This window comes from Hypanus sabinus, chromosome 1, assembly GCF_030144855.1.
Source record: "Hypanus sabinus isolate sHypSab1 chromosome 1, sHypSab1.hap1, whole genome shotgun sequence".
In the NCBI taxonomy this organism is placed as follows: domain Eukaryota; kingdom Metazoa; phylum Chordata; class Chondrichthyes; order Myliobatiformes; family Dasyatidae; genus Hypanus; species Hypanus sabinus.
In genome coordinates, this window is record NC_082706.1 from 136,858,825 (window position 1) to 136,883,460 (window position 24,636).

The 24,636-nt window shown below is 39.6% G+C and overlaps 1 protein-coding gene across 2 annotated transcripts in view; it reads right to left on the minus strand.

The window, feature by feature from the left end:
- The window catches only part of LOC132398003 (intermembrane lipid transfer protein VPS13B-like), a 1,044,617-nt gene that overhangs the window by 380,891 nt on the left and 639,090 nt on the right, over positions 1–24,636 (minus strand). For both annotated transcript variants that reach the window (XM_059976892.1, XM_059976883.1), the window contains exon 24: positions 6,750–6,970. In XM_059976892.1, the coding sequence (XP_059832875.1) occupies positions 6,750–6,970 (221 nt within the window). The remainder of the gene's footprint in view (positions 1–6,749; positions 6,971–24,636) is intronic.

Genomic DNA, 24,636 nt, shown 5'->3' on the forward strand with positions numbered 1-24,636 from the left:
ATTACCATGCTTAAACAGAAATGGTGTGACAAGGCTCATTTTGCAGTAGCAACAACATCAATAATCGAGCTGTTGCTTTATTGAGTGCAAGTATCATACTTGGTATACATATCTTACAGTCTATCTTGATCTTCTGCTGTTCACAGTTCATTTGTTGATTCCAACCACCAGGAAACATGGACCTATCTTAAAGGTTTAATTCACATGCTTTAATATTTTTTTCTGAGCAGATGTCTTGGTATAATGTGATTTTAAGTAATAACATTTACACAGATTTTTTTTTGCCTTAATCCTTTATAAATACAGAATGCCAAGAGAAAACACTGTCAGCCAATGGTGAGGTGAATGACTGGGCTACTAGCAAATGGGTTACTCTGATACAAGAAAAATAATTTATTCAGAAAATACTCAGTTTAGAAAGGAGGGATCAGAACATGACCAAACTTCAGCAATTGCTTCCAGAATCAACTTACTAAGGAAAAAGGGCAGCAATTTGAAGATAGCTGCACATAAATTATGCATATCAAAACAACCTCAGTCAACTGCAGCATTGTGGTCACTGGGGTCTGAAAACAGTGTTATCTCCATATTCAGTCTGATGAAAATAGACTGGATATTAGCATTAAAAATGTGGAATACTTTCCATGTCGGGAAATTAGTGCTGCAAAGAAGCTGCATAAGCACTACTCATTTTTTTACATGCAGTTCAGTTGCTTATGTCTTACCCAAATCCCAGAAAATTATGATTCCTTAGGTTATGCAAGGATACATTCTTGTCCAAGCAGTTTTATTTAGAAGCATAGAAACACAGAAAACATACAGCACAATACAGGCCCTTCAACCCACAATGTTGTGCCGAACATGTACTTACTTTAGAAAATTACGTCAGGTTGCCATAGCCCTCTAGTTTTCAAAGCTACATGTACCTGTCCAGGAGTCTCTTAAAAGACTATCGTATCTGCCTCCACCACCATTGCTGGCAGCCCATTCCAGGCACTCACCACTCTCTGTGTAAAAAACTGAAACCTCTTTACCTATTTCCAAGCACCTTAAAACTGTGTCCTCTCGTGTTAGCCATTTCAGCCATGAGAAAGATCCACACAATCAATGACTTTCATCATCGTACACACCTCTGTTAGGTCACCTTTCATCTTCCATCGCTCCAAGGAGAAAAGGCCGAGTTCACTCAACCAATTCTCATAAGGTATGTTCGCCACTCCAGGCAATGTTCTTGCAAATCTCCTCTGCACCCTTTTTATAGTTTCCACATCCTTCCTGTAGTGAGGTAACCAGAACTGAGACAGTATTCCAAGTGGGGTCTGACCAGAGTCCAACATAGCTGTAACATTACCTCTAGGCTCTTGAACTCAATCCCACAGTTGACAAAGGACATATGCCTTCTTAACCACACAATCAACCTATGCAGCAGCTTTGAGTATCCTAAGAACTTGGACACCAAGATCTCTCTGATCCACTACACTGCCAAGAGTCTTACCATTAATACTATATTCTGCCATTATATTTGACCCACCAAAATGAAGCATCTCACACTTCTCTGGGTTGAACTCCACCTGCCACGTCTCAGCCCAGTTTTGCATCCTATCAATGTCCCACTGTAACCTCTGACAGCTCTCCACACCATCCACAACACCTCCAACCTTTGTGTCATCAGCAAATTTACTAAACCATCCCTCCACTTCTCACCCAGGTCATTTAAAAAATCACGAAGAGAAGGGGTCCCAGAACAGATCCCTGAGGCACAGAATATGACCTGTCTACAACCACTCTTTGCCTTCTGAGAGCAAGCCAATTCTGGATCCACAGAGCAATGTCCCCTTGGATCCCATGCCTCCTTACTTTCTCAATAAGCTTTGCATGGGGTACCTTATCAAATGCCTTGCTGAAATCCATATACACTACACCTACTGCTCTACCTTCATTAATGTGTTTAGTCACATCTTCAAAAAATTCAATCAGGCTTGTAAGGCATAATCTGCCTTTGACACAGCCATGCTGACTTTTTCTAATCACAGTAGACCTCTCCAAATGTTCATAAATCCTGCCTCTTAGGATCTTCTCCATCAACTTACAAACTACTAAAGTAAGACTCACTGGTCTATAATTTCCTGGGCTATCTCTACTCCCTTTCTTGAAAAAGGAAACAACATCTGCAACCCTTCAATCCTCTAAAACCTCTCCTGTCCCTATTGATGATGCAAAGATCATTGCTAAGGCTCAGCAATCTCCTCCCTCACCTCCCACAATAGCCTGGGTATATCTCGTCTGGTCCTGGTGATTTATCCAACTTGATGATTTCCGAAAGCTTCAGCACATCTTCTTTCTTAATAACTATATGCTCAAGCTTTTCAGTCCACTGTAAGTCATCCCTACAATCGCCACGGTCCTTTTTCATAGTGAATACTGAAGCTAAGTATTCATTAAGTACCTCCGCTATCTTCTCTGGTTCCAAACGCACTTTTCTACTGCCACACTTGTTTGGTCCTATTCTCTTGAGGTTTACTTGATGAATGTATATGTTCAACATATTAACTGACTTTAGAGCTGTACAAAGTCCATATCCACAGATGCAAATGCTCCCAAGATCAGACGTGTATTACTGGGAGTGTTGGTAAATATAATGTGTTCTTCCTAGTACTGTTGGGAGCCTCTACCATGCCACCTAGCGAGTTCTGTTTGTCACAGGATGGATTGCAGTTGATCTGTTGGCCAATATTAAGGTATCAGTAGCTGGTGTGCAGTTGGAAGTGCAGTGAAGGTCAGGAGTACGGGTAGGTTCATGACCAGAGCCATGATCCAAAGAGCTTGTATGTTTTAATCTCACTTTATAAGCTGAAATTCCCACATCTAGAGAAACGCTACATTGCTCTGTTCTTAGTGAAAATGAATTGGAATATTGAGTTAGGAGAAATGGACAGGAATTGAAGGAAGTAAGGAAAATCAGTTTTAAGGATCAAAACCTGTGGTGAGAGGCAAGAGGAGTGGGGTGGGAAGGTTGCATCCTGGAACAAATATGTCTGATGAGAATTAACTTAAAACTACATAAAGCAAAAAAGAACTTTCCAATGCTACAACAGTTACAGAATGGTCTTCACTTATTACGTTGAAAACAAATTAAGCCAAAGTGTCTCTGGTACAAAACATCTTGTAAAGTGTCATATTTTTGGCATCCTTACATACTCAGCAGATTATTATTTTGCATTAGGAATTTTGAGGTTGAGGAAGCATTTGGGATCTTTATGAATGATAGGGCTTGTGGTTCTTCTCCTTAGACACTGGGTTTTAAGTACTGGAAAAGATAATGAAGAAGAAAACTGATAGTATTAGAATCAGAGATTCAGAAAGGGACATAAATGGGAGGAAAGGATGAGTAAAAAACAAAAAAGTAAAAAGAAAGAAAATAAATACAAAAAAAAATCTCAAGTACACCTAACAGAATGAAACAGCACAGTTTAGATGTCTAATTTATTGTATTTTGACCTAACAATATGTTTAATTTGAATGTAATATGCTAATCTTTTGAAACTTACAAGGTGATAAAGGGCAAAATGACAGTTTTACAAGACTAGAAGTGAACCAGGCAAAATTAGCCAATAGCTTGCTATTTGTAAAATGTTACTTCCTCTCCAAAAGATTGTTTAAAAATTAATAATTAAGTGTACATCAAATTTAACATTAATCGGGCATAATTTGCTTTACTACAATTCACCTGTCACATCCTTAATCTAGAAGCTGCATCCAAAAGAATCATGACTACTAAACTGGATTACTAGTTTTGATGACTCTGGCATGAGACTGAGATAGGGAAACAGTAATTTGATTAGATAAGACCAGTGCCAAACAAGGCTGTGTCTTTTACCCACTATTCTTCGCAATCTTTCTCGCCATAATATTGCACCTCACTCACTTCCAACAAAATACCCATGGGTGTGGTGCTAACCTTTAGAACAAATGGGCAAATTTGAGACTCCACTGAAGAACAAAGGTCACCCAACATCAATAGTCAAGCTGCAGTACACACACGACACTACTGTTCGCACATTCTTGGAAAATGGGCAAGCTCCAAGCTTACTCTCAGCTCATTCACAAAAGCATTTGAAAGAGTGAACCTTACATTCAATAAATACCAAGGTGCAGTGAAAAGCTTATCCTGACTAATTTATTTAGTGTATTGAGGGAGCATTTGGAATATTTGCAAAACCAAGGTCTTCCACCGTTCTGACCCCACTGCATCACATAGACTTCCAACAAAAAATGATTCAGAGTGAGACCATGGAAAATATGAGCCACTTGCCACATGTCCATAGCCAGCTTTTGCTGACAGCTGATATCTATGTCAAAATTCACCTCCACCTTCAAAATACCATCACAGTCTTTGGTCCACTGAGAAAAAGGATATTTGAAAATAATGTTCTTAGATTTGGGACAGATCTCACAATTAACCAGGTGGCAGTGGCTTCTATGCTTCAAATACTAGAAGAGCAGGCATCTTAAGACATAGTAAAAGTACCACAACACCATCTCTGCAAATCCTCTTTGGTCTTTATAAATCAGAGCATTGAGTATAGGAGTTGGGATGTAATGTTAAAATTGTACAAGGCATTGATAAGGCCGAATTTGGAGTATTGTGTACAGTTCTGGTCACCGAATTATAGGAAAGATGTCAACAAAATAGAGAGAGTACAGATAAGATTTACTAGAATTTTACCTGGGTTTCAGCACCTAAGTTACAGGGAAAGATTGAACATGTTAGGTCTTTATTCTTTGGAGTGTAGAAGGTTGAGGGGGGACTTGATAGAGGTATTTAAAATTATGAGGGGGATAGATAGAGTTGACGTGGATAGGCTTTTTCCATTGAGAGTAGGGGAGATTCAAACAAGAGGACATGAGTTGAGAGTTAGGGGGCAAAAGTTTAAGGGTAACATGAGGGAGAATTTCTTTACTCAGAGAGTGGTAGCTGTGTGGAACGAGCTTCCAGTAGAAGTGGTAGAGTCAGGTTCGGTATTGTCACTTAAAGTAAAATTGGATAGGTATATGGATAGGAAAAGAATGGAGGGTTATGGGCTGAGTGCAGGTCAGTGGGATTAGGTGAGAGTAAGCGTTTGGCACGGACTAGAAGGGCCAAGATGGCCTGTTTCTGCGCTGTAATTGTTATATAGTTATATGTAAACCAATGTTAATGCCCTCTTGCCAGCTAATATTCTTAGCACTGAGGCCCTAAGTATTCTCAGTCAGCTATAATGAGAAAGCCACAGTACTCTAAAGCCCAACACCAGATTCCCAAAATGGATGAGCTCTGTTGCAAACCTCAGTAAACAAGAGAGGTTTGCACAAAGCATCCTTGAAGAACCTCAACATTTCCACTGGCTTTGAATGCTCAAAGTGGGAAAATATCATCCAAGGTGGCACTGAGAACCTCAAGGACCTGCATCAGGAGCACAAACAACACAGTGTAAGTTGCAGAAATGGGTGCACCATCTCACAAACTACCCACCTGCCACTCCCATCAAATTCCTCCTGTTCCATATGTGGAAGAATCTGAAGTTCTCACTTTGACCTCAGAACCACCCCAGAACCAATTAAATCATATTGGAAGCAAGTTCCTTTTGATTCTGAGGAGGAGCTTAGTAGAATTGAGCATACTGAGAAAGCAACTGTCAAATGTTTTATTTTACCAAAGCTCTGTGAAGTAACTTAAGTGAACTACTCAATGCTGAAACTGAGCCAAATCCTCTTAATTCATAAAGTACGGTTAAGGCTTAACATTTAGAGGACTGAAAGCCCAAACTTATATAAAAATGAACTACTCAGTGCACAGGGTGATGCTACATTCTCACATAGGCACATGTTCAATAGCAACATTATAAACATTATCAGGGAGAGAATCAAGTGATTAGTGAGTTGAAAAGAGGCAGTTTTCCATGTTGTAAACAAAAAACTGAAGTGATTTTTATGATATGAAATGCACATATTAAAAATAAAAGCAGTTTAATTATACTACCAGTGCATCCAACAGTAAACGATTGAGAATTAGAAAATGGCTCACTTGGGTTATACCGATCTAACTGAATTAAATTCAAATCTCCTTTTCAGACCAACTTGCAACAAGAAAAACAATGTATTCCACCTAACAAGCAAATAGTCAAAAAAAACCATTAAATGCCTTTTGCAGTAGTAAGCAAGATCCCATACAACTGTCCACCGACTTAATTTTTTGATAACAGGATAAAAATGAATGTCAGGTTTGGCAGAAAATTCCATCACTCTGTGTAATGCATTTGATTAATCGAATTCCAGGAACTTATGTCCACATTATTTAAAACCTAAATCTCTTTAATGCTACAATGCAGATCTATAAACATATTGTGCGAAGTTATTATAAACCTTTGAACAAGCAGCTCCAGTGGACATTTTCAAAGCTACTACATGTTAATTCTGCTACATAATACGTTTCAAAATAGCACATCTGTAATTCATTTTACTCCATCAGCTTTAAGATGCACTTTAGACTGCAGTTACTAATTTTTTTTGGAAAAGTCTGAATTACAAAAAACTTGAGAGCACATCAAAGCAGTAAACTAATCTTTCTCCCCGATCTTGGTCAAGCTCAAAAGAGAGTTAAGATGTTTAATGGAATAAGGATTCTCCTATAAAGTACAAGGCAAATTAACTTAAAGCCAGTCATTTCTTATTTTCCTCACAATAAATCAATTAGCTACCCCAACACCAACCTGTGGGTTTGAGCATTTCACTTCCAGAGACTCCAGGTCCACATGCAGGCAGACGACAAAAGAATGTCTCATCTCAGAGCCGCAGGCTTGCATCTTGTGCGAAGTGACGGCCAGGGTCGAAGTGCAGCCCAAGGGTTCCACCAGGTTACGAGACTTCAACTGGCCAAGTAGAGTGTACACACTGAACTTGCTGAGACTGATTGTCCAGGGGAAAGCATCACCTAAGAAGTGACAAGGAACAGAATGTTGACCTTTTAAGTAACCAGTTTAGAGAAGATCCCTCCAGGTCCACTGCCACCAACCCCCACCCATGGATTATTTACACAATAATGAATAGGAGAATCATCCTGAATTCAGTATCAGCATCACCTAGCAAATCTTCTCCACAACTTTCCAACAAAAGGAAGCCATCCAATATTCCAATTAAGGTGTACCCAGTTAATTGTTGAGCCCTCTCAATGAGTTTCTACTTTTCTAAGATGTGAATGTGTTGTTTCCATATTAAATATGAAACACTCTTCACCTTTTAAAATTTGTTCAAGGTGTTGTGATGGCAATATCTTAGCAATACAGCAGTGAACAAGATGTTGCTGGAGATACATAGCATGTTTTGTGGGCTGCTTACAAAACTACTAGATATTCTAACTGCAAACACGAGGAAATCTGCAGATGCTGGAAATTCAAACAACACACACAAAATGCTGGTAGAACACAGCAGGCTAGGCAGCATCTATAGGGAGAAGCACTGTCGATGTTTTGGGCTGAGACTCTTCGTCAGGACTAACTGAAAGGAAAGATAGTAAGAGATTTGAAAGTAGGGGGGGGAGGGGAAAATGCGAAATGATAGGAGAAGACCGGAGGGGGTGGGATGAAACTAAGAGCTGGAAAGGTGATTGACAAAAGTGATACAGAGCTGGAGAAGGGAAAGGATCTTGGGATGGGAGGCCTCAGGAGAAAGAAAGGAGTGGGGGGAAGCACCAGAGGGATATGGAGAACAGGCAAACAACTAAATATGTCAGGGATGGGGTCAGAAGGGGAGGAGGGGCATTAACAGAAGTTAGAGAAGTCAATGTTCATGCCATCAGGTTAGAGGCTACCCAGCCGGTATACAAGGTGTTGTTCCTCCAACCTGAGTTTGGATAAATCGAAACTCAGGTTGGAGGAACAACACCTTATAAATCCAAACAGGTTGGAGGAACAACACCTTATATACCGGCTGGGTAGCCTCCAACCTGATGGCATGAACATTGACTTCTCTAACTTCCGTTAATGCCCCTCCTCCTCTTCTCACCCCATCATTGACATATTTAGTTGTCTGCCTGTTCTCCATCTCCCTCTGGTGCTCCCCCCCACTCCTTTCTTTCTCCTGAGGCCTCCCGTCCCATGATCCTTTCCCTTCTCCAGTTCTGTATCACTTTCGCCAATCTCCTTTCCAGCTCTTAGCTTCATCCCACCCCCTCCGGTCTTCTCCTATCATTTCGCATTTCCCCCTCCCCCCACTACTTTCAAATCTCTTACTATCTTTCCTTTCGGTTAGTCCTGACGAAGGGTCTCGGCCCGAAACGTTGACAGTGCTTCTCCCTATAGATATTCTACCTGATATACTTCTGAACTATAATAGCTGCAATCCACTGCATGTAATTTCCATTTAAGAAATGTACATTTGATCTGTCTAAATGATTTTATGACCTCCTGAGGGATATAATGAATTTGACTCTCAGGAATGCAGGTATGACACCTTGAATATGAAGGTTGGCCATCGCTGGGGTGAACTTCAAGCCAGATCAAGGAATGAAGGCCCAAGAATGGAAAACAAACCTGTGTCCAGCAGCACTACTTTGTGCCAGCCAAGATCCACCCCACCCCCCCAAGCAATCCTATCTCCCCCTCTCCTTGTAATGGGGGGAAAGGAGGAAAGATGGACAATCATTTATATCACCTCAATACAGACCAAAACTGCAGCACGATTCACAGCTGCAATATTGGAAAATTCTACTATTTGTAGATAATGATTTAATTAAGGATGAATGATTGGCAAAAGAGCATGCCTGATTTCACCAAGTGCTGAAAAGCTTCTATGTTCTTAGTGGCAAAATGCAATATATTTTAGATAATATGCATAATGATGAATAAATGACAAATGAGGATTAGATGAATTTGATTATATTTGAATATGATATAAACAGAAATTTTCTTATTTGCTGAAGTTGAATTATGACAATGAAAGGAACAAAAATAGCAATGATGAAGGACCAACAGTGGAGCAGAGTTAACATGCCAAACTATCTCACAGAATTTTAGTGAAAGAGAAATGGCTTGGAAAGCAAATATGAAAAATTTCAGAAAGGTGTCCAAAGCCTGAGTGTAAAGAAATACCAAGTCTGGTTGGCCGTAACTTCTCCTCAACAATCGCCATCAGCACAGGTGCACCACAAGGCTGTGAGCTTAGTCCTTTGCCCTACTCAGATTATACTTAAGGCTCTGAGGCTCAGCACAACTCCAATGCCATATTTAAGTTTGCCAATGACACCACTGCCACTGGCTGAATCAAAGGTGGTGATGAATCAGCATATAGGAGGGAGATAAAAAATCTGGTTGAGTGAAGTCATAGCAACAACCTCTCACTCAACGTCAGCAAAGAAATAATGATTGACAATACGAGGAAGAAACCGGAGGTCCATGAGCCACTCCTAGACACAGCTGAACCTGCTGAGTTCCTTCAGCTCCTTTCTACGTTGCAGCTGCAGTCTTTTTGTGGCTTTATTAATGACATTCCTTTCATCACTAGGTCAAAATGGGGATGTTCCCTGACACTGCAGAGCAGTCAATTCTTCCACAATTCTTCTGTCAGTGAAGCAACCTGCACTACATAAAGCAAAACCTACACTGATTCTCTCATATCTTAAAACAAGGCTTTCCCTCTATCTACAAGGCACAGTTAAGAAGCATTATGTAATACTCAAACAGCATTTATGCTCAAACTCCAGGTCAAAGAAACCCGTTTGACTGATGTCAATGCCTCATCCACCAGCATAAGCATTCTCCACTACTCAAAGTTCAAAGTACATTTATTATCAAAGGACATACTGCATATGTCAGCATATACAAACCTGAGACTCAATCTCTTGCAGTCATCCTCAATAAATCCATAATAGAATAATAACAGAATCAATGGAAGACCGCACCAAACTCGGTGTTCAACCAGTGGGCAAAAGACAACAAATTACACAAATACAAAAGGAAACAAATAATAATAATAATAAATAAATAAGCAATAAATATCAAGAAAATGTGATGAAGAGACCTTGAAACTGAGAACATAGGTTGTGAGAACATTTCAATGATGGGGTAAGTGAAGTTATCACCTTTAGTTCTTGATCGTTGAGGGGTAATAACTGCTTCAGACTCTGGTGGTGTGAGTCCTGTGTCTTTTTCCTGATGGTAGCAATGAGAAGAGAGTATAGCCTGGGTGGTGAGGGACCTTTATAATGGATGCTGCTTTCCTGCGATAGCATATCATGCAAATGTACTCAATAGTGTGGAGAGCTTTAACTGCAGTATGATGGATTGGGCTGTATCCACTACTTTTCTGTAGGATTTTCGATTCAAGGGTATTGGTGTTTACCTGCCCTTGAAGCACCAGTCAATATACTCTCCACTACACATCTATAGAAGTTTGTTAAAGTTTTAGATGGCATGCTGAATCTTCACAAGCCCCAAAGGAAATAGAGGTGCTGCCATGCTTTCTTTGTAATTGCACTTAAATGCTGGGTCCAGAGCAGGTCCTCCAAAATAATAACACTGATGAATTTAAAGTTACTGACCCTCTCCACTTCTGATCCACCAATGAGGTCTGGCTCATGGACCCCTGGTTTCCTTTTCTTGAAATAAATAATCAGCTCCTTGGCTTTACTGACACTGAGTAAGATTGCTGTTGTGGCACCACTCAGCCAAATTTTCAATCTCCCTCTTATATGCTGATTTATTACCTCCTTTGATTCAGTCTACAGCAGTGATGTCCATCAGAGAACTTGAATATGACATTGGAGCTGTGTTTAGCTACACAGTCATAAGTGTAAAGTGAGTACAGCAGTGGACAAAGCGCACAGCCTTGTAGTGCACCTGTGCTGATGGAGATCATGGAGGAAATGTTTCTGCCATTCGAAACTGATTGGGCTTTGCAAATGAGGAAATCAGGGATACAACTGCACAAGTAGTACTTGAGACCAAGGTCTTGGAGCTTATTGATTAGTTTTGAGGGATTAATGGTATTGAATGCTGAGCTGTAGTCAATAAGCAGCATCTTGATGTTTACATCTTTACTGTCCAGGTGTTCTAGGGTTGAGTGAAGAGCCAATGAGATGGCATTTGCTGTGGACCTGTTGCTTCAGTAGGCAAATTGAACTTCTCAGGCTGAAGTTGATATGCCCCATTACCAACAGCTCAAAACACTTCACCATTGTGAATGTAAGTAATTCTGCACACTGAGTCAGGTTACTACGTTTTTCATAGGCACCCATATAATTGAAACCTGCATGAAGCAGGTGTGCACCTCAGGGTACTGAAGTGAGAGGATAAAAATCTCAGTGAACACTCTGGCAAGTTCATCAGCACAGGCCTTTAGTATTTGGCCAAGTACCTCGTCTGGACAGGATGCTTTTTGTGGGTTCACCCTGTTGAAGGCTGCTTGTACGTTAAACTTAGTCTGAAATCACAGGATCAGCCAGGGCTGTGGGAGTTCGTGATGGTTCCTTCATGTTTTAGTGGTCAAATGACACATAGAAGGCATTGAGTTCATCTGGATGAAAAGCTCTGGTGTCACCTAAGTCACTTGATTTAACTTTTTAAGAAGTGATAGTATTCAGGCCCTGTCACAACAGTCAAGTTGCCACTTTGCCCATGAGATGGCTTTCTGGAGATCGTACCCCGGACCTCTTGTAACTTTCTTGGTCACCAAACTTCAATGCCTCTGATCTGGCAGATAGCCGATTTCAAGGTACATCCAGGCTTCTGATACAGCTACAATCTGTATCGTATACAAAATAAACTACAGTTATTCACCTATGTTTTAATGATAGTGTGATCTGAAGATACCTTTACCATCAACAAGGACATGGGGATTCTTCTTCCATAAAGCCTATTATTCTGATTTGGAAAAATATCATCACCTTTGATCATCACTGGATCTACTTCCCAGAACTCCTAACCCAACAAAAAATTATTCCTATTCAATCTTTCCCTTATCATGTTAAACCTATGCCCTCTAGATCTGGATTACCCAAGCCTGGGAAAAAGGCCTGAGAGCAATCACCCTGTCTATGTTCCTCATGATTTTACACACTTCTACAAAATCAAAGTTTAAAGCTCAAAGGAAATTTATTATCGAGGTATGTATATGTTACTGTATACTACCTTGTAAAGTGACTCTTTGGAAGGTTGAACTTGAAGGCAGAGTAAAGGGTTAATGGCAGAATTCTTAGCAGTGTGGAAGAACAGAGGGATCTTGGGGTCCACATCCATAGATCTTTCGGCATTGCTGAGCAAGTTGACAAGCTGGTTAAGGCATATGGTGTGTTGGCCTTCATTGGTCAAGGATTGATAATGAGAGCCACAAACTAAAGTTGCAGCTCGAGAAAATTCTGGTTAGACCACACTTGGAGTATTATGTTTAATGCTGGTCTCCCCACTATAGGAAGGATGTAGAAGTTTTAGAGAGGGTGCAAAGGGGACCTACAAGGATGCTGCTTTGAATAGAGAGCATATCTTAAAAAGTACTGTTGAGCAATCTAGGGCTTTACTTTTTGGAGTGCAGAAGGATCAGAGGTGCCTTGATAGAGATGTACGTTGATAAGAGGCATAGAGAGAATGGACAACCAGAAACTTTTTCACAGGACAGATTTATCGAATACAAGAGGGCAAAATATTAAGGTGATTGCAGAAAAGTATGGGAGTAAGTATGGGAGGGGGTGTCATCAAAGGGTATATCATGCAGATACATTAGGGACATTTAAGAGAATTTTAGATAGGTGCATGAATACAAGAAAAATGGAGAGTTAAATGGCAGGAAGAGTTAGATTCATCTTGGAGTAGGTTAAAAGATTGACAGTGTTACAGACTGAAGGGCTTGTACTTTGCTACACTGTTCTACGTTCTATAAATGTCCATTTCTGTTCATAGATATTGCTAGATCTACCTGAGTTCCTGCAGTGTTCTCTTTCTTTAGGATGGGCCAAAACACTTGTGAGGGTCACTCACATAAATGCTGAAGTTCGGACCTCACTGAGAACCCCCTGCCAAGTCAATCCAAAGGCCCTCCAAAATCGTAGTCTTCATACCTCTAGCCTAGTGACCAAATGCTGTGCTGCACCATGGTTTTAAAGACACTACTGTTATGTTCACAGCCTAAATTTTCCACTGTGAACTTAATAGCCAATTAACATAGGGTGCCTAAGGGCAAAGTCACATTAATGAAAAGCAAACAATAGGACAACATTAATTAACCCACCAATTCTGTTGATTTACAACACTCTAACATTGCTTTTAATCCTATTAATTTGCTGATAGATTTGCATATTAAAGACATGCATTGTTAACACATTTATGAGAAAGATATGTCTGCTCTGTCAGAATATATGTTGATGCTTAATACAATCAAGCTTCCTTCACTGTACTGCTACAAATGCTATTTTTGCTGCAAAGCAGGCATGTTCTTTCCTTCTCATTATCGTTCTGTTTACTGTCAATTAACGTGTTCCACAGAAATAATTAGTGAAAGCAGTTCATAAAGCTCAAGCAGAATGACTCACCCCATATACTATATATCAAGAACAATGTGTTCAACTGTATCAGACTTCACATAAGAAAATACATGTAATGCAAAGTATAACACAGGAAAGCTGGAATACTGAGTTCATTCCAATGAGAAGGATGTTGGCTGTTACATGTTAGTGATGAGAAATGTTCCCTCTGAGCCTTCATTTGTCCCCATAAAGTAAGTGAACGAACTTCTGAACATAGTAAGGACACTCTTCATGTAATGGAAGATTTGTTCATCTCTCCTCAGGGTAACATCACCAGCTTGACTTCTTAACCTAAGGATTATAAACAATAAAGACTGACAGCAATATCTCTCCCATGACTATCCTCAACACTGGTGCCGAACAAGGGTGCATCTATTCCCCATATACTCATGGTTGTATGACCAAATTCTGCTCTAACTCCACCTACAAGTTTGCAGACAATACACTATCATGGGCCAAATCTTATACAATAATGAGTTGGCGCAGCCGAGCAGCAGCAGCCCTTCCCTCAATGTCAGCAAACCCTACAAGCCAGTCATTGATTTCAGGAAGAGGGACAGAACACACCCCACTGTTTGCATTAATGGAGCTGACATGGAGATGGTTGACTGATTCAACCTCCTAGATCTGAACATCACTAATAGCTTGTCTTGGTTTAACTATAAAGATGCCATGGCCAAGGAAGTATACCAGCATCTTTACTTACTCAGAACGTTAAGAATATCTGGCATGTCCACTGAGATGCTCAGCATCTTTTATAGGTGCCCCACAGAAAACATCCTATCCAGATGCATTACAGCTTGGTATAGCAACTGCTCTGCACATGACTGCAAGATGCCACAGAGTCCTGGACACAGCTCAAAACTTTGCAAAAAAGAGCCTCCCTTCCATGGACTCTGTCTACATACACTTCTTATTGCCTCATTAATGCAACCAACATAATCAAAGTACGTTAACCTGGGCATTCTTCTTGTCCCTCTCCCATCAGGCAGAAGATAGCATGAAAGCACATTCCACTAAGCTCAGGACAGCTTTTTATCCTACTGTTATTGAACAGACCCCTTGTGTGATAAAATGGATTCTTGAAATCACAATTTCTCATAGTTTTGCACATTACTGTTTGTTGGCACTGGACATACCCCGGAACTATAACACTTTATTCAACATTCTGCAATTGCTTTTCTGTTGTATTACCTTGATGTACTCCTTGAGAAACAATCTGTATAAATTATATGCAAGACAAGTTTTTCACTGTTCTTCAGTACATGTGATATAAGCTCATTACTGATTTCTAATGACCAATCTTGGAAGGCCTCATACCATTAGAGTTAGAGAATCACAAAACAACACAACATAAAAAGGAGATTATGCGATCCAATGAAGGTGCGTTTGATGTTTTAAATTTGCTGACAACACCATTGTTATTGGCCAAATCAAAGGTGGTGACGAATTATCATATCAGAGAAAGATTAGAAATCTGACTGAATGGTGCCACAACAACCTCTCACTGAACATCAGAAAAACCAAAGAGCTGATTATTGACTACAAGAGGAGGAAACTGGAGGTGCATAAGCCACTCCTCCTTAGGGGATCAGAGTCAGAGAGGGTTAGTAACTTCAAATTTTTCAGCGTTAGCATTTCAAAGGATGTGTCCGCTACTGTCTTAGAAGTTTGTGGATAAATTATATTTAGCTTCTAATGTGAGGTGGTGAGCAAAAGGTATCACTTAATCTCTTACCCACTTGTATAGAAACATAGAAAACCTACAGCACAATAAAGGCCCTTCAGCCCACAATGCTGTGCTGAACATGCACTTACTTTAGAAATTACCTAGGGTTGCCCATAGCCCTCTATTTTTCTAATCTCCATGTACCTGTCCAGGAGTCTCTTAAAAGGCCCTATCGTATCCACCTCCACCACCGTTGCCAGCAGCCCATTCCAAGCACTCATCACACTCTGCGTAAAAAAAACTTACCGCTGACATCACCTCTGTACCTATTTCCAAGCACCTTAAAACTGTGCCCTCTCATGTTAGCCATTTCAGCCCTGGGAAAAAGCCTCTGACTATCCACAGGATCAAAGCTTCTCATCATCTTATGCACCTCTATGAGGTCATCTCTAATCCTCCTCCACTCGAAGGAGAAAAGGCCAAGTTCACTCAGCCTGTTCTCATAAGGCATGCTCCCCAATCCAGGCAACATCCTTGTAAATCTCCTCTGCATCCTTTCTATAGTTTCCACATGTTTCCTGTAGTGAGGTGACCAATACTCCAAGTGGGGTCTGACCAGGGTCCTATACAGCTGTAACATTACCTCTCGGCTCTGAACAATGGTTCACAGCCTTTTTTTTTGCCTTGATCACATTATGTTTTAACATGTCCCCCAAGGCACACAGCGCCCTGAATTAGAAATATATCACCTTTCCTTCTTCATCACTGGGATAAAATTTTGAACTTCCCTAACAGCACAAGGATTATTGCTGTTCACCAGCACCTTCTCAAGGGCAATTAGGAATGGGCAAATAATTGCTGGCTCAGCTTGTGAGGCCCACATCCCTTGCATGAACAAAAATACACATATAGAAAAAGATATTTTCCTACTTTTATGTCTCTTGCCAGTTGGAGCATAGTTAACAGGAAGGGATCATCCAGGTCTCTACACTCAGCCAGCACCCACTTTACCCTTATCTCTGTTCTGACCTCATTGATATCTTAGTGTTTTTCTGTATTTCACCAGATGCCCTGTCCAAAATTCAACTGAAAACTAGCATCAATTAAATAAGATGTTTCAATGGGACTACACCAAGAAAGCTCATTTATCTAAAACACATTTTCAAATTAGTCTTCTGGTCCTGTCAATTCACTTCATTGCTGAGAGAAGCACAGAACAGATCACCACAACTATAATTAATGTCTACGAACACCATACTTCAAAAGAAGATGTTCCAATGCTCAGTACAATTTTCAGAGATGTCTGGGTAGATTCTTCATGCTATAATTTATCCAAAAATCTCAGCGAAAACAACTAAAGTGAAGTAAAAAGTAGCTTGCTGTTGTCCAAAACCTATTTTGTTTTAGCTTTTATTCTTTGTTAATATAAACTGCTGTGCTTTCTGCCTGTGCTTAGCTTATAAAAAATAATCCTGGATTTTGTTCAATGCCTACAAAACCTACTTCCAAAAATAATATTTGAAATTCACTGGTACAGCACTCCTCCAGCTTATCTCTGCTTCACAAAATGGAATGGAGACTTTAAATCCATAAAGTTAATCTCATCTACAGCTTCAATCTACTCTAACTCAAACAAGCAATCAGGTTGCAGCCTATTTAAAACATTCTCAGACAGAAAACTAAACAACTTACTTGCTTTTAAACAGTTGGTAAGGCATAGTAAAGATGCTTTACTTCAGATTTATAGTTTGCTGTTAATACATCACTAAAGTCAGCAAATTCTAAAAATATGGTGAACAATTTGTAGTATTACCTATGTTAAAAGCAAACAAAAGAAATCTTGCACTGTCCGAGATGACTTTTACATTATTGCTGATTAACAATCTAATATAATTTAGATAAAATTTCATACACTACTTTCAAAGAATATGTTTTTTTGCACACATCATAAATGACAAACTATGACAAGCAAAATTACAAAGTCAATTAAGTTCATTTAAACACATTTATAGCACTAAAATACAGAAACCAAGGTTCTTTAAATAAAACCACATTTATATACAGGAAATATGACTTCTTATTGCAAGCAACATACAGCATGTAACACAGCACATAGCATGTACATGAAGTGTTAGTAATTGTAAAAGGGTCACTTCACAAAAAGAACCATTCTTTAGTTTAGGTCTTGATTAACCACAAATGACAGATAATTTGCAGCTTTATCACCTATTGACATTATGAATTTTGTACAATGTGAGCACATTATTCCACGTCACAGAAAGTTGATTTGATCTGCACGTCTCATGGAATTTTACGTTTTAAACCATGCATTAAGCACTTCACAATTCTGAGCAAAATACTCCATAGAGAAATAATAAATAGAAAAGCTTCCATTTTCCTGAACACATTCTACACAAAAGACCCTTTTGTCATATACAGACTGCACTATATCATTATATTTTGACACACATCAGGCATTTAAACTACAGTGAGGCTAAGATATTATGACAGACAATTAAAATTCATGACATAACATGAGATTAACTCAATTACTTCTCCTGCATTTGGATTAGAAGATTTCGGTGCAGAACAGAATGTGCAGTCAATGTTGAAATTACAAATTATAGTATGCAACTTCTAAGACAATAGACCCAACCATACTTACCTTTTCCCAGCCGCTCTTTAGAGAACAGCTGACAATGTCCTCCTCTCAGGCCAACTTCTATCCAACTATTTTGTTTGCAATGTGGAGGACAGATTCAAGCTTGAGTTCAATTGTAGTTTTAGGACCATAGAGTCATACAGCACAGAAATAGGCCCTTCAGTCCAACTGGACCATTCTAAGCTAGTTCCAAGTTGCCTGCTTTTAGTCCATGTCCTTCTAAACCATTCCAACCCACATACAGTATCTGGACCAAGTATCTTTTAAATGATGTAAGCATACTTGGCTCAACCACTTCCTCTGGCTGGTCATTGCATATACTGATAACCCACTGGATGAAAAAGTACCTATTAAATCTCTCGTTTCTCACCTTAAATGTTTACCCTCTAGTTCTTCATTCCTTAACTCTAGGAGGATTGATATATTGACTCTATCTATGCTCTTCGTGATTTTATACACCTATAAGATCACCCCTGATTCTCCTAAACCCTCTCAAAAAGTCCAATCTGCTCAAACTCTCTCCATAATCCAGTCTATTGAATCCTGGCAACACCCTCATAAATGCCCAGTACAGTTTGTGCTAGTTGTATGTGGTTGTATCTGATCTTGCAATCCACTGGTAAACTTTGTACTGGGTGCAGTGGTGGAGTGCAAAAGTACTAGGGATGAGATGGATAACTGATCCAAGCCTGATAGTCAGGTCTCATCAGGCTTGGACTAGGTCAGATGCATAATCTGACAAAACAGCGTAGATCAGCTGGAGTCAGACGGCACTCTGCTGGTCTGAACTAACTGAGGTCAACCTGATCAGTATCAGAGCATGTGCTACCCAGGCACTAGATGTGTTGGGTCAAATTAGAATCAGAATCAGAATCAGAATTTAATCGCCAAGTGCCTGTGCACATACAAGGAACTTACTTCCGGCAGATGTTGTCTCTCTGCTCATAACAATAATAATGATAAATATAAATGAAAATATAGATTATACATACAAGTAGTGCAATCCAAGTAATAGTTAGCCGACAGTTAACCGGCAGTTAACTGTTCAGCAAAGTGACCGCAGTAGGGAAAAAACTTCTCCAGTGCCTATTAGTCTTAGTCTGGAGGGATCTAAAGCGCCTACCAGACGGAAGCAGTTCAAACAGTCCGTGTGCAGGATGGAAGGATGGAAGGGATGAGAAACACAAGCAGTCAGGTCAAGTATCCATCCAGAATAGCACAGACAATTTCAAACCCAAGCAGACCTCTAGACTAGAGACATTTTTCATCCAGCCAATCAGATTTACACTAACCACGCCTGAATGTATGTGGTGTAAATTCATTCTTTTTAATAGGGTAGTTGGCCTTAACTGAAAGAAAAGTTGATTCTTCACTTTACTCAAAATCACAAACATGATTTTAAAGAAAGAAACATAAGATGTCCTAAAGTTATTTAAATTTATTTCAACTGTCTGTAAGCATGCTTGAAATTGACAAAGTGTTACTAGTTGACAAGGTTAACCCTAGTGCAGCGAGGGTAATCTTGGCCTCTGGATTCAACAGCTGATTCCTGGTCAGTACCTATGGATTGCTCTACTGTATATGATGGCAATGACAACCAGGTCTCCAAATTGCTCTGCATGGTCATAATTTAAAGTGCAGCCCTGGGAAAGGTGCAGAAAAACAAGGGTGTACCATACTAGAAAGAGAAGGAGGAGTGGAACCAGATGGAGGTGATGGGCAGGTGAGAAGAGAATCATATGCTCCTTTTGTCCTGAAAAAGCAGGGAAAATAGTAAAGCATGAAAAAATAAAAATTCAAAACTTGTAATGTCAGCAGTTCAAAAGTGTTCATCCCCCTTTGCTCAGTACTCATTTGAATCACCTCTTGCAACTATTACAGCCAGTAGTCTCTTTAGATAGCTCTCTATTAGCTTTGCAGAACAAGATGAAGCAAGATGTTCCCATTCCCCCTTGCCAAATTGCTCAAGCTATACCAACTTAGTTGGGCAGCAGCAGTGGACAGCAATCTTGAGGTCTTGCCAGATATGGTTGATTGAATTAAGGTCAGGACTCTGACTGGGCCACTCAAGGGTATCAATTTTCTTCATTTGAACTCACTCCAAGGTTACTCTGGCAGGGTGCTTTGAGTCTTTGCCCTGCTGAAAGATGATCTTCCTCCCCAGTTTAACTTTTCTGGCAGAGGCAAAATCCTTTTATCCAGGAACTCTCTGTATTAAGCAGCATTTACTTTCCCATTAATCATGACTAGATTTCAAGTCCCTGCTGCTTAAAAGCACCCCCCCCCCCTCAAACATACTTGATAGTAGGGATGGTGTTACCTTGCTGATGCACAGTAATAAGATTTACACCGCACGTACCACTTAGTGTTAAAGCCAAAAAGTTCCATTTTAGTCTCATCCAGCTACAAGACCTTCTTCCATATTGTTACAGTATCTTCTAAGTGATGCTTTGCAAAGTCTTTAGGAGCAAGGATATGTTTTTTTTAGCCAGAGCTTCTTCCTTGCCATTCTTCCATCAATACTCTTTTTGTGCAAGGCCTTAGAGATTGTAGAGCCATGAACTTCATCTCCAGTTGCAACCACTGACTTCTGCAGCTTACTCAGACTGACTGTTGGCATCACAGTAGCCACTCTTACAAGTACAAGTGCTATTCTTCTCCAGTGACTAAATTTTGAGGAGCAACCTGACCTAGACAATGTGGCTGTGGTTTTATATTCTTTTCCACAATTAACTGCACTGAGCTCCAAGGTACATTCACTGCCTTTGTGATGCTCTTGTGCCCTTCTCCAGATCTGTGCTTCTCAATTATGATTTGCTTGACTTGTCTTGAATGCTCTTTTGTCCTCATTTAAAGTTTGGTCTGTTGAAAATCTACCATACTATTGGACCTTAGAGAGAGAGGGGAAATGTGTTTTCATGAATTAATTGAAAAAATCTCATCCTCCAATTTTCTACATCAACAAATTGGGTGAGTTGCTAAGGTAGTAGTGTACAATGAACCTGAGGAAAGTTGGTGTAGTAATTACAAAGGGGATGAATACTTTTCCAGCCTCACAATTTTGGTTTTTAATTTTTAGTAAACTGTTGGCAGGTTTTGGAATTTTTCTTTTGATTCAACATGATGCACAATGTTTTGTGGATAAGCTCAAACAGATCTAATTTCAAACTACTTTACATTTAAAAAATAAGAGAGTAAAATGTGAATATAGTTGTGTGGGCTGAATGTTTTTTTAAGACGCTGTATATAAGAGGGCCTTTGCTCATCTCAAGGGGATGTTTTCACTGCCTATACAGGAAAGCAGGAAAAATGTAAGGATCCCAGACAAGGTGGTGGAAGATCAGTCACATGTTCCAATAAACTTTAACTTGGTATGCATAAGGTTAAAATTGACCCCAAAGTGGTTCCAATTTTAAGAAAACCAGACAGCTTTACCACAAGAAATAATGATATAATATTAGTCCTTGACATCAAAGGAGAAAGGCCATAATGAACAACAAGGAACGAGGCATACAGCAAAAGTTCCTCTAACACCTCCACAACTAACTTCGTCTCTCAGGTGAACGAAGCTCAGACTTTACCTGTTTCCTCCCAGTCTCCACACAGATCCACGTAAAATGGAGCAAATGTTACTTAAGCAATAAATAATCAATTTATTTAACAAATGATTAGTTAACAAATATTCTTGTGTCTCTACTTTTACTCAAGCACGATTGTAAAGACAGCAGTACTCAAGAGAGAAATTGAAATAAGTGAAAAGATATTCCCTTATGATGGTGCTGGTGAATCAGAACAATACACTGCATACTGCTTACCAAGTACTTCTGAAATGTCTTAATGAACTAGCGATTTCACAATTTTATGAAGGCCTCGGCCTACTTAATTTGTACATATACAGGTACCTATTAAGTGGATGAATGTACATTGCCATGGCTGGAAGAGGGGAGGACTGCAAGCCAGGCTGAAGCAGAGAGGAATGAAGTTCCCTCTACCCAGCATCTTGTTAGCAAATGCACAGTAACTGAAGAACAAGATTGCCGTATTGGAGGAAAATGAGAAATTGCTGCTTTCTGTGCTTCATAGATACATAGCTCACTCTGGACAGGCAAGAAATGTCTGTAAGATCCCAGGGCTTCACGATACACAGGATGGACTGGACTGTTGATTCAGAGAAGGCAAAGTGTAGGAGGGCCAATTTTGGGAGTTTATGATAAACTCTTAGTGGTGTTTGGACACAGCGGTCTTGTCACAGTCTTGTTACCCTAACCTGGAGCATATAATGATTAAGTGCTGACCATTCTACTTACCAAGCGAGAACTCCTCCATGATCCCGATCACAGTTTACATACCGCCAAAGATAAATATTAAGCAAGCACTCATGTATTGTCTGCCATGATTAGAAAAAAAGAAACAACCTACCCCAACGCCTTTTAAATCATTGTCAGGAACTTCAATCAGGCTGGTTTGAAGAAAACTCTGCCAATTATCATCAACGCCAAGAGTCCCAACACAGTTGACTACTGTTACACTACAAATACCAATGCCTGCCACTCCATACATAAACAGCATTTCTGGAAACCTGATCACTTACAGATAGGGGATAAAGAGCTAGCCTCCAGAGATCAGGCTAAGACGCGGTCACAGCCTTGCTTTCAGTCTATACACTGGGCCATGCTCAAGAACTCATGAAAGGATCTGAACAATATACCATTGCTGTCATGGATTTTATAAAAACAGTTACAGACAATTTCATCTCCACAAAATCATTCAACCTTCTCAACCAGAAGCCCTGGTTGAATCATGAGATCCGCAATCTGCTGAGGGCCAAATCAGTGGCATACAGGTCTGGCAACCAAGTTAAATATGGGGTCCAGGTCCGATCTCCAGAAAATCATCTCATGTGCAAAGTGGCAATTCTGGACCAAGCTTGAATCACTGAAGGGCACTCCACAGCTATGTCACCACTTCCTACAAAGTGAACTCAAGCAACGTAGGTGACAACAATGCTTTGTTCCAAAATGAGCTCAATGTATTTTATGCTCATTTTGACCATCAAAGTTCAAAGTACATATATATCACCATATACAACCCTGAGACTGGGTCATCGACCTTTCCTACAATAGTCCTTGCATTGAAATACACACAGCTTAGAACATTAGTCCCACCATGCAAGACCTTTTAATTCCTGACTTTGTATGTAGGCTTAACAAACATCTTTCTCCACAAGCACTCCAATATCTGTTCTGATGCTCTGCTTCCCACCCCCCATGCAGGTTTAGCAAACCTTTCTGCTAGGATATTAGCACCTCTCCAGTTCAGGTGCAAACAGAGTTCCCACTGAACTGAACTCACTTTCAAGGACTTTATCTCATGCTTTTGGGATTTATTGCTTATTATTATTATTATTATTATTATGTCCTTTTGGGTGCGGTCATTCATTGATTCTGTTACCTTGTATTCACTGCGGTGCCCGAAAAAAATTGAATCAGGGTTGTACATGCAGACATATATGTACTTCGATAGAAAGAAAAGCATACTTTGAACTTTGCGAGGAAATAACAAATAAGACATGAAAACAGATATAAGAAATGTAAGCTTAAAACATCAATTGATGATTGGGAAATTGGCAGAAAGAGACAAAGAGACAAAGGCACGGAGACAAAGACGGATCTTTCATTAAATTTTACGTCCATGGCCAATGTTATTCTAATAAAATGATTCACACAGTCAAAGGATCTAGTAATTTATGTGAGCACAAAAGCAGAAACCAATGGTTCATGAAATATGGCAAATGACATCATTCACTCAGCCCAACTTCCGCTTGATACAATAAAGGCACCTACTTAGTCATTGTTATAGAGTCATACGGCATGGAAACGGGACCTTCTGCCAGGTTCTTCCATGCCAACCATGGTGCTTACCAAGATAGTCCTATTTGCCTGCACTTGACTGATAACCTATTTAAACCCTTCCTATCAATATTCTAACACCTAAATGTCTTTTTTAATGGGCAGCATACATTCTAAGCAAAAGTCGCTTGAACCCATATTAAAACAGATTTTCAGTTGTTTGATATTTTTCCTTATTCAGATCCCAGTCTAGATATAATATTGTTTATTTCAGCAAGATGTTCTGCTACACAGGAAGTTGTCTCAATTAACATGGTGAAGCTAATATTTGGCTTGATGACGAAGAAATTTTCAGTACAGTGAACCAATGGACAAGAAAATTGAAAGGAGTGATAATGTTTTCCAGAGTATGATAATGTAAAATATTGCTAATGATATTGTAACAATAAAGAAATAAAATTAAGGCAACATCTGCTTCTTCTCAGTTATAAAAAGCTATGTCAGTCATTAACTGCATATATAATTTTGGCAAACATATTACTTACATGTAATTATGTTGGACTTGAAGTTGATTACATTAATCATCAGTAACCAAGTCAACTTATAACGTATTAATGGTCCAGGTCTTACTTATGTTAATTATGTGACCTCTCCTCACTCTTTGAGTTGAAAGTGAATGTTAAGCATATTGGGAGAACAAGGGGAAATCGGCTTCAGGAATTTACAAAAAAAGTGTATCAACTGTATGTCTTGCTAATCAGCAGCCAGCTTGGAAATAGGAATGAATGAAAAGGAAGTAAGAAAATTAAAGTCAAATAAATCGAAAGGAACAAAATACTGCAGATGCAATCAATCTGAAACAAAAACAAACTGATGGAAGTAGTCTATAGTCAAATCACATCCTTAG